General features: G+C 38.4%; 1 protein-coding gene across 5 annotated transcripts; it reads right to left on the bottom strand.

Annotated features, from left to right (window-relative positions):
- Positions 1-4320: 4320 nt before the first annotated feature.
- Positions 4321-11032, bottom strand: LOC110872546. 5 transcript variants are annotated; one of them, XM_022121357.2, is made up of 5 exons: positions 10811-11032; positions 10506-10572; positions 8830-9572; positions 8652-8735; positions 4321-4444 (listed from the first exon to the last, which is right to left on the bottom strand). In XM_022121357.2, the coding sequence occupies exons 2-4, from the start codon at positions 10525-10527 to the stop codon at positions 8670-8672; spliced, it is 831 nt and encodes a 276-aa protein (XP_021977049.1). In that variant the 5' UTR covers positions 10528-10572; positions 10811-11032; the 3' UTR covers positions 4321-4444; positions 8652-8669. The 5 variants fall into 5 exon arrangements, with proteins under 5 accessions (XP_021977049.1, XP_021977050.1, XP_021977048.1 ...); XM_022121358.2 differs by having other exon boundaries at positions 4321-4461; positions 8669-8735; XM_022121356.2 differs by lacking the exon at positions 4321-4444 and having other exon boundaries at positions 8482-8735; positions 10811-11031.
- Between the last annotated feature and the right edge of the window lie 318 nt (positions 11033-11350).

Here is an 11350-nt window from a genome sequence, read left to right as displayed (position 1 = left end):
CTAGATGACCTCCTGAGTGGATTATCGGGTTCAGCGTTGTCTTGGTTTTGAGCGTTTGATGTGCCTTCGTCATGAGGTATAATGGGTTCTGAATGTAGAGGTGAATTTGGAGTTGGTGCAGTAGCTTCAGGTGCAGTAGTTGCATTGGGTACAAGAGGAGTAATCGGAGTAATGGTAAGCGACGAGTCTCTCCCCCCCGCGTCTTGTACTTCTTGCAATTCTTCGTAAGGGTTGGTACTGCTCCCACTGACCTTGAAATCCTCCAGGAACGCGGCACGCTTGGTTTCAACAATACGGGTGACATGGGAAGGACAATAGAAACGATAACCCTTTGAGTTCTCAGGATACCCGATAAAGAAACAGGTAACTGTTTTAGGGTCAAATTTCCTTAGGAAAGGATTGTAAAGTTTTGCTTCAGCAATGCAGCCCCATACTTTCATATATTTAAGACTCGGTTTCCTTCCTGTCCAAAGTTCATAAGGAGTTTTAGGGACAGACTTAGAAGGAACTCTATTGAGTATATGAACAGCTGCTTTTAAGGCTTCAGTCCAGAGGAATAATGGAAAATTAGTGTTGGCTAACATACTGCGCACCATGTTCATAAGGGTACGGTTTCTTCTTTCAGCGACACCATTCTGCTGAGGTGTACCAGGCATGGTGTATTGGTTCACAATCCCCTGGCCCTTACAAAACTCATAAAATGGACCAGGAGCTTGACCCACATCAGTATGTCTTCCATAATACTCACCGCCTCTATCTGATCTCACAACTTTAATCTGACGATCTAATTGCTTTTCAACTTCAGCCTTATATTCTTTAAAAGTTGTAAGAGATTCAGATTTCTCCTTAATAAGATACAAGTACATGTAACGAGAATAATCATCAATAAAAGTGATAAATGAAGTATGTCCTGTTATGCCAGCGATTTGGTAGGGACCACTAATGTCAGTGTGAATGAGTTCTAATAAATTAGAACTCCTAGTGGCACCTTTCTTATTCGCTAATGTCATTTTACCTTTAAGACATTTGACACATGTTCCAAAATCAGAGAAATCGAGAGGAGGTAAGACTTCATCCTTTACGAGACGATTTAGTCGTTCTTTTGAAATGTGGCCTAAACGCTGATGCCACAACATGGATGAAGTCTCTAAGTCTCGTTTCTCTTCCATCTTTGTGAGTGATTCATTAATGTTATATGACAACAAAGATTTGGAAAAGCCATCATCTAGTTCTAATCTATAGAGACCACCATCCAGAACACCAGTACCATAAAGAACAGAATCATAGAGAGTTTGCGATGACCATGGGAAACAATAAAACCGTGCATGTCTAACTTTGGTCCTGATACAAGGTTCCGAGTTACCTCAGGAACATATAAGGTATCATAAAGTTTAATACATAAACCAGTTTTCATAACTAATTGTAATGTTCCAATGGCCTTCACCTCTAATTCTCGATCATCCCCAACCTTAAGCATTCTTTGGTTTCTTTCCAGCTTCCGGATTGAAAGGAATCCCTGAGTAGAATTGGTAACATGAACCATAGAACCAGAATCAAACCACCAAGAATTAGCAGGAACACTTAAATTATAGGACTCAAGTATCATAAAATAATCGTTACCTTTCTTAGCCAGCCACTCCTTAAAGTCAGGGCATTCCTTCTGCATATGTCCTGTCTTTTTACAGAACTTGCAGCGGATACTGCCTAAGGAGTTCTTAGAGCTGGAAGGTGCACTTGTATTATGATTAGGATTAGGCCTTTGGACTTTTGAAGCATCCTTCCTCTGATAATTGTTCTTCCTTTTCTTAGAATTGGAGGTAGTGAAGTTTGCAACATCAGTATGGCGATCCATCCTCATACGCTCTTCCTCCTGTACGCACATAGCGACCAGTTCACTCATTGTCCATTTGTCCTTCTGAGTGTTGTAATTGATCTTGAATGCTTCAAAGGACGAAGGAAGCGAAGTAATGATGAAATGAACAAGGAAACCATCACTGATTTCCATTTCCAGCCCCTTCAGCTTATTGGCCATGTCATTCATCATCATGATGTGCTCGCGAATGCCGCTCCTCCCATCATACTTAGTTGTCACCAGCTTGAGAATAAGGGTACTAGCGTGTGCTTTAGACGTCCCCTTGAACTGCGCCTCCACAGAAGCCAAGTAGGTTTTAGCATCTTCAGAATCAGGAATAGCTCCCCTGATAGCATTGCTTATGGACTGCTTCATAAACATGAGACACATGCGGTTACACCTAGTCCACTTTTCATGAAGTATCTGCTCAGCAGCAGTACTCTGAGTGGTAAGGTCCGCTGGCTTATTCTCCCTTAGAGCATAATCAAAATCCAGCAACCCAAGCGTAAGCATGAGAGCCTCCTTCCATGCAGCAAAGTTATCACCAGTCAAAGATGGAATCCCCTTATTTGGTGCTGATAGTGGAAATAAGATGAGCAAGTTATGATACTAAGTAAGAAGTCCTAATGTGATCTAAGGGCACGTTAAACTAAGGCAGGCATAAATAATGACCATTTTACGTTATGAAGCTGTGATATTGTTTATTACTAACATCAAAATAATAGACTTAGTTAAAAATTCTACTTAAACGAAGACAAAACAGCTTTGGCCAGAAGTGTAATCATTTAAGCATATGTGCAAAGTGGTTGTAACAAATCAGCTTTGGCCAGAAATTGAAACAATCACTTTAGTTATGCACTTGTTAAGTATGCCATCTATGAAAGAATTAAATCAGCTTTGGCCAGATATTAAAACATGCATGCTTATGATGCACACTTAACATAGCTTTCGTAATACTTGAATGATAAGTAGATGTATCAAATCAGCTTTGGCCAGAAATTGAGACATCAAAAGCTCATTCAAGTTAAGCTATTTTGGTTTTGTAAACATTATCTGATTCTGATTAACTTACTAAGTAATTACAAAACCAATTATTTAATAGCAAACTACATCTGATTCTGATTAACTTACTAAGTAATTACTAAGTAATTACATTTTTAGTTCACATTTAAACAGCCTAAAATAATGAGGTTTCGAGTCAGGTCTCGACTGAGTTATGAGATCTCGAGTCAGTTATGAGGTCTCGAGTCGCAACCTTGTTGTCACGAGTCGGAACCATGGTCTCGACTACTATATCTTATGAGATCTCGAGTCATGATGAGGTCTCGAGTCGCAACCACGGTCTCGAGTCGCAACCTTATGGTCTCGAGTTATGACGTTATGGTCTCGAGTCGCAACCTTATGGTCTCGAGTTATGATGGTTTAAGGACCTGATGATTTCGAGTCGAGAACTTATGGTCTCGAGTCGAGATTGATGGTCTCGAGTCGTAATCTGATGATCTCAAAGCTTCCTGTTAACAGCTGTTTATTGTGATAACATAACTGAAAATTCGAAATCTAAGGAATTATGAGATATTATTTCCTGTTTTAAGATGATCTAATTTTATCAACATATTTCGAAAATTGTAATCTGTTTATCTTTTAACAGTTTTCGAAAAATCTTTAGAGGACAAAATCAGATCAAAACAGGAAAAACACTTAATAATCCGAATCATATTCCAAAACATAATAGAATTATCGAATTTTCCCAAGAACATGATGAACCCTAAAAACATAAAACATAAATTCTGGAACCCGAAACCTGAATATTAATAGTTTTTCTAAACAGATTTCGGCTAAAACATAACCCAGCTGAATTTGAGTGAACATATAATTAATCTTTTTCCCGAAAACAGAGATCTCGAGTCGATCTTCATGACTCGAAACCGGCTGTTATAGTTTTAAAGTTACAAAAAAATCTGTTTTCCAAGTTTCAATCCCAGAATTATGGATACGAAAACAGAACTGACTAATCAACATATGCTCTGATACCACATGTTGGTTCAGTTCTGTTTATCCACGAAGGAAAACATTAAAACATACCTGTTATAGCAGACAGTGCGTTGGAGAATCCAGTAATGGAGTTCGACATGCTTGTCATCGTGATCTGATTCCTCCTTAGGGTGCTGACTAATGATGGGGACTTAGAAAACCGAAAAGGGATATCGGCTAGGAGAGGAGGTCGAAATTATGATGTTATGGCTAATGGGGTGTGTGTAATTGTGTAACTGAGTAACTCCTTAACCTTCACATAATTCTCTTTATATAAGCACCCAGGAGGAAACCTAATTAGTTAATAAGGGTAATATGGTTCATCAACAATTACCAACTAATTATTTAATAGGTTCTAATATATTTTGATCTCTATCATGTAAATGATTATAATGGCTATAGATTAAATATTATTACATAATATATTTAATCTTACAATATAAAGTCATAAGTTTCATCTTAAAATGATAGTCACTGCTTCGAAATTGATAGGTGGTAGGCAAAAGAAGATAACTAAGTTCCAACACCATCAAATTAAAACACATCAAAGCCTTCATAAACCAGATCCATAACTATATTTTAATGCATAAAGACAGTTGTCAACACTTTGTTGGTCTTCAACTAATTTTTTTTTTCAAAAGGGGCGCCCGCCCACTCAAGCCAAAGCTTTGTTCCACCCTTGGTTTTACGTGTAAGGTTAAACGCCTAACAATAGTGTATTCAGTTTTCCCTTATTGAATACACATACACTTAGATTTGTTATGTTCTAAAGACACACTTTAATGAGTTTGTAATTAGAGTAAACCAATGATGGATTAGAGGTGGATGACATGACACTAACGTGGAGGGTCATGATGGTCATAAAGGTCCCACACCCTATAGCCTAAGTGAAAAAAAAAATAGTATCCTCTTTTCTGGTAAAAAAGAGCTGATTTGTTAGATATAATAAATTGGTTGAAATCAGGGATAACTATATTTTTGCTCACTAAAAATCATGTCTATTTTGGAAAAGATATTGGTATTTTTTTTCCCTAAAAGTAATATATTTTTGCACACTAAGGTAGTGTTTGGTATGCAGGAATGAGAGGTGGAATGGAATGGATGATTATGAGGGAATGAAGAAAATGGTGTTTGGTTGGTCAATGGAATGGAATCACCCATTCCAAAAGGCATTCCATTCCCTCAAAATCATTCCTTCCACCCCCCATGTTTTTTTTCCATTCCATCCCCTCTTGCACCATTCATCAACACCATAACCCACCACGTTCGCCACATCCCACCACCTTCGCCACAACCCACCACCACCACCACCGACACCATCGCCGCCACCCGCCACCACCTCACCCTGACAGCCACCGTCGCCGCCGTCACCCACTCGCCACCGTTATCACCCACAACCGTGACCAACCACCAAAGCCACTCGCCGCCGCCACCCGCCACCCACCACCATCGTCAATGCCACCACCACCAACCGTCGCAACCACCCACCGCCAAAGGCCACCTTGCCGCCACCACCACTTGTCGTCACCGCCGCACCACTCGCCGCCACCACCACCACCCATCGTCGCCGCCGACACCCACCACCGCCACCTATAACCACCCACAATCACTACCACCGACCACCACCACCACTCACCGCTGATTTTATTACTATGTTTTTCTTGCCTACCGAACAATACACAATAATAGTTCATTCCATTCACACATGGTAACCAAACAAGACATGGAATGGTAATGATCCATTGCATTCCCTCGTCCATTCCATTACCTCGTCCATTCCATTCCTTCGTTCATTTCATTACCCCATACCAGACAGACCCTAATATTCATGTCTATTTTGGAAAAGATATTAGGGGCTATTTGGTAGCGTCTTAATGACTATTCAAATGTTACCTCTTAATGGTTTAAAACCTCTAAATGAATAAGAGGTAACCTCAAGTCACATTCTTCTACCTTCTCATTGGTAAAAATTCTTAATGGTTCCATTAAGAGTTAGCCTCTTAATGAGCATTCAGAGGCTACCAAACAGCCCCTTAGTGTTTTTTCCCTAAAAGTAATGTATCTATATGGTTTTTTTTAAATGGCAAACTCCGTTTCTATTCATCACCAAATTGTACACAATGTTTAGAACAAGCGAGACGCTGGACCGAAACATATATCCATCGCCCAAACTTCCCCTTAGAGTTGACATATTTACATTAATAAATGAAGCTATTTGTCAAAATTAAAGGACACCCAATTTTTGCCACAAAAATTATTGCGCTTCGCCCTATGTTTGACCCAAAGGAAAGAGATTGCTTGTGCTTCCCCGAAAATCTTCTTGACACTCACATGCTTGCCGAAGAATATTAGCTCGTTCTTACTTTTCCAAATTTGCTAACACATAGCGAGAAAAATCACTTGAATTACCTGGCTTTTTATAGTTGGATACCAGTAAATTGGTATGAGCCTCAAAAATCTCCTTCATGGTATTTATGCGATGTTTGGAATGTTGCACCAAAAGCACACCTTGTTCCAAACAACTGCTGCAGTATAAACATGATGCAATTAGGTGATCTACGTCCTCTTCACACATCTCACACAACCTGCATAAAGCAGGCCCATGATGTAAGTTTTTACATTGCAGATTTTTCAATGTAGCCAAATGAGATTTTGCACCCCTCGCCACCCGAAAATATTTATTTTCTTTGGCGCCCACTTCACCCATTTGAAAGGATAGTATGGTACCGCAAACTGAGTTAGGAGACCTTCACATGATGAAACCGAAAAGACCCCTTCTTTGTCTGGAACCCATACCCATCGGGGTCCATGCCCCCTGCTGTGTTTGTACTGTTTTTTATTGTTTTCCAGCTGAAATTGATCTGGGAATTTATCTTTTGACAGCCCATTTATCCAACCAGAACCGTACTTGAGATCCATTACCCAGTTCGGCTTTAATCAAGTAAGAGATATGCACGTTCGACTCCATTAACTAGTTTTCCATCTTGAAAATACTGTTCCACACACCCGCAAGTCCCGCCTTTACTGGGAGATATGACCATGAATACGGATGAGAGTGTAATGCCGTCACTATTTCAAGCCATAGACTCCCATCTTCGAGCTTGTATCTCCACCACCATTTGAGTAGCAAACTAACATTCATATCTCTTAACGGGCCCAACCCAATTCAACCGGTCCTATAAGCCGATCCCAACAAACCCAAGCCATCTTCGATTTTTCTTCATCCCCTCCCCAAAAGAAAAGTCACCTAATGGGTGTTTCCAACACCCCCTTCGGCGCTTTGTATAACGAGAAGTAATATAATGGTAAAGCATGGTGGTGTATTTAGGGCATGTTTGGCTAAGCTTATTAGAGTTAAAAAGGACTTTTGAGAAAATGATTTTTGTGAAAAAGACTTTTTGAAAAGGAGTTTTTAAAAAAAGTGTTTGGATTAGCTTATGGGGTGGGAAAAACCAATAAGTCAATAAGTTGTTTTTTAAAAAGTGTTTGGCTTAGCTTATATGATATAAGGGGGTAAATAAGCGGTATATTGGTAATTTGAAGCTTGAAAAGTTATAAGCTGGCCAAGAAGTCACAATATTGTGACTTCTTAAAAACTCCTTTTCATTCATCTCAAAAAAACCATTTTCAAAAACACTTTTCAATTGCCAAACACTAAAATGACTTATTGGCTTTTTGATTAAGCCAATAAATCAATAAGTTACTTTGAAAAGCTTAGCCAAACATGCCCTTATTATATCTTATTTTTTTAAAGGACGAATGTTACTTTACTCCTACTCTGTAAACTATACTAACAGAATCCTAATTTTATCTCATGCCAAGAATTGAATTATGATATTCTCCCTGAAGGTAAGAACCTATATCACTCACAGTGGCGGATCCAGCCAGTTTTTTCACTGGGTTCCTTTTTCCAAATCATACAAGGTTTACACTACAAAAAAATGTTTTTTTTTTCCAAATCATACAACATTTACACTACAAAAAAACGTTTTTTTCCAAATCGACTGGGTTCCTGGGAACCCGTAAAAAGGCTCTAAATCCGCCCCTGATCACTCAGACAAAGCTGAAATGGCTACTATATTCTATTAAGAAGATATTTTGAGGTTTGGCATTGTATATTAGCCGTCTTAGTAGAAGCATTACGTTCTAGAATTTAATAAACTTTAACCGTGCCGTTCAAAAAAAAAAAAAAAAAAACTTTGACCTTGTATTACTTATTTACAAGTATTTAAATTACGGTTTTACTAGCTCTCATTCTATTATTTAATATTAAGAACTATTCTAGTATGCTTGATTTGAAGGGAGACGTTCCAAGTTATATGAAGAAAGTGGCTGAGACAGCCAAGTCTCGGCAGGTACCTTTTGGCACAAAATTCATGTTTAGCCGGTGGAGTTGGCTGGCTTAGCCGACGGTTTAGTCAGAGTTGCCTGCTCGACACTTTAGCTAGCAGAGACAAAAAAATGTGCGTATATTTGGTATAGTCAAGGTGAATATTGTCTATTTTGATGATTTTCCCAAAATTACGATGATACCTTTTTTCGGGTTGAAAGTGGATTTGCATATCAACAAGAAGAAATAGAGAATATTTATCTATACATTAACAACAATCACAATCATGTAGGATAACACCAAGTAAGATGTACATATAAAGTCATAAGTTTCATCTTAAAATGATAGTCACTGCTTCTAAATTAATAGGTGGTAGGCAAAAGAAGATAACTAAGTTCCAACACCATCAAATTAAAACACATCAAAGCCTTCATAAACCAGATCCATAACTACATTTTAATGCATAAAGACAGTTGTCAGCACTTTGTTGGTCTTCAACGATGCCTCCAAGAGCTTCAGACCCTATTAACATTTTCAGTTAATAAATTGCAAATTAAAACATGAACTTTGTACATAAGATATGCAAGTGTAAATATGAAGGAGATGATAATAGTACCTCATCTTTTCCAAAAGAAACAGTCTTCTCTTCAAGTTGACTGAGATCCTTGACACCAAACTTATTGATGAGGGTGATGCCAGAAATGGTGGACATTGGGTTCACCACTAAATCATCCATCACCATATAAGTCACCACTTCCTTAACATACCCACGCTTCTTTATCTCATCCGCTAGTTTTGTTTCGGCTACCTCCTTCGGCGGCGTTACAAGTGCCATCTTATAATTCATGCAACCACTGCAATTGGGACATATAGAATTCGCATCCAGTGTTGCATTTGACCTGCAAGGTTGGTTACCACAGTAATGGCAGTATCCTGCTGCCTTGGCACACCTGTAAACTGCTTTGGATGCACCGGACTGATCCCCAGAAGAAGCATCACAGGATAACAGAAATGTTTTACCGTTGAATGCTGTTTTGGGGTTGAAGATGTCATCCATTTTGATGCCAGGTTGAAGGTAGTTTCCATTGAAACTTTCTATGCTACCTTTGAGTTTTCCTAAGCAGCCCGCCATCTGGTTAGATCCAATTAACTCGACCAGGGTGCCCAAAGGCAAAGAGAATATGTGGAAAAGGAAATCCACAAATTCTTTTGGTACTTCTGCAAATAACACTCTTGAGCCTTTTACGTCGACAAGAAGCTTCAGACTCATTTCTTGGGAAGCCATTGAAGAGAGAAGATCGAGTTTAGGCTGATATCTTATAAGAAAATGATATTTGCCCCAATTGAATTGCGTTGATCCTTATCACGATATAAAGGCATTACATAAGGAACAAAGAATACAACCCAATATACAGAGATATTTACTTCGTAAAATATAGAACCAACCATTTGAATTCAAAAATATTTGACTTACTTTGAATTCCCACATATATTCGATTCGTTATGTTTTAGAAAATTCAAATGTATACAGTTGATAATTTAAGCTATGATCTAGTTAATGTTTTGAAAACCGGTTTTAAACCATACCGGGTTGATCTTAGAAATGGTTCGACCGATTGTACTGGGTTGTATCGGATGATTCAACCATGTTAGATATAGATAACAAAAGGAAAAGTATGTGTGAGCTAGTTCTCTAACACTGTGGGGCATTGGTTTGGGGGCATTGCTTGACACGTGGCAGGTGTGGAATCCACAAGGTGTTGTGTGGTGTGGCGTGGCTTCGGCTGGATGTGGTGTGGCATGGCTTCGGCTGGCGCGGCCAGCCATGTGTATTTTGTTAGTTTTTTTTAAATTATTTAAAATTTTTAAATAAAGTAGCCGTTTGGCAACGGCTAGCCCCAACGGCCACATCGAACCAACCAATCATAGCCATCCAAGTCACAATGCCCCCCCTCCCACGCCAGCGAGGCAACGCCATGGCCAACGCTAGCCTGGTGTGGTTTAGCCAGCGTTTTGGGCAATCCACCACCCAACCCACGCCCCACACCCCGCAGCCTAACACAATGTTAGGAGTGTGTATTAATAAGAACTAGCAAACAGTGCATTTCAAGAAAATCAATGATAACAATATCCATGAATCCATTGTTTTGAGTGTAGATCTATGCACGTTCGCTAAAGAGCATTTAACAGAATCATTTAACATTTGATCATTATAAAAATCATTTAACAGAATCATTATAAAAAGGAATCAGTCACTAAAAAACATTTTGAAGAATGTAAACAATAACTCACCATCATGTGAAATAGATGTCATTTTGGTCAAAGCATTTCATCAAGCAGTTGGTGTGCATCTTCAAAGCTAATATATTCTCATATATAAACATATTACAACAGTCTAAAGCATGTACATATTGCATATATGTATGTACATATGCATACAACAAACTAATACATACACACACAACATCGAATATATACATATAACTGACCCTAATACATATAAATATACTTAAAAAAAAACAAATATAATAAAAACAACGAAAAATGAAATCAAAACCAAAACCTAATACGACATGTGAAAGACGGTTTGATTCTACCTTAATCATATTCTCGCCATAATATTGGCTAAAGCAGCGCCAGACGAATCGAGCGACGAAACTGGAACGTATGGTGGTGCGGTAGGTGTTCTTCTGCGGTAGTGGTTTCAGCGGCAACAGATGGAACGAGAGAGTTAGAGAGAGATGGGTGTTGAGAGCTCCGAGATGTATGCAGCATTTGGGTGAAAATAAAAGGGGAATGGTAATTGGGGGGCGGGAAACACCAGAGGTTCCATTTTGATGAAATTTTCAATTTTTTTTTTAAATTAAACTTCGTTAAAACAACCCCGACTTTCTTTTTTTTTTTTCTTTTTTTTTAAACGGCAAGTCACTTTATATACATACTAGTTTATAGACCCGCGTACTACACGGATTTGAAAATAAAAATAATGCAATTTTATAATATGTAATCCAATTTACATAAATGAATTATTCTTATTAAATCAAACAATGTAAAATCAAGATACAGATTATATTTATAAATTTCTAAACACTTCTTTATACACGACATTTGTAGTTTTGCTTGTATTTAACTATCAT

This window comes from Helianthus annuus, chromosome 8 (genome assembly GCF_002127325.2).
Source record: "Helianthus annuus cultivar XRQ/B chromosome 8, HanXRQr2.0-SUNRISE, whole genome shotgun sequence".
In the NCBI taxonomy this organism is placed as follows: Eukaryota; Viridiplantae; Streptophyta; class Magnoliopsida; order Asterales; family Asteraceae; genus Helianthus; species Helianthus annuus.
This window is presented reverse-complemented; position numbering and strand designations above follow the sequence as displayed.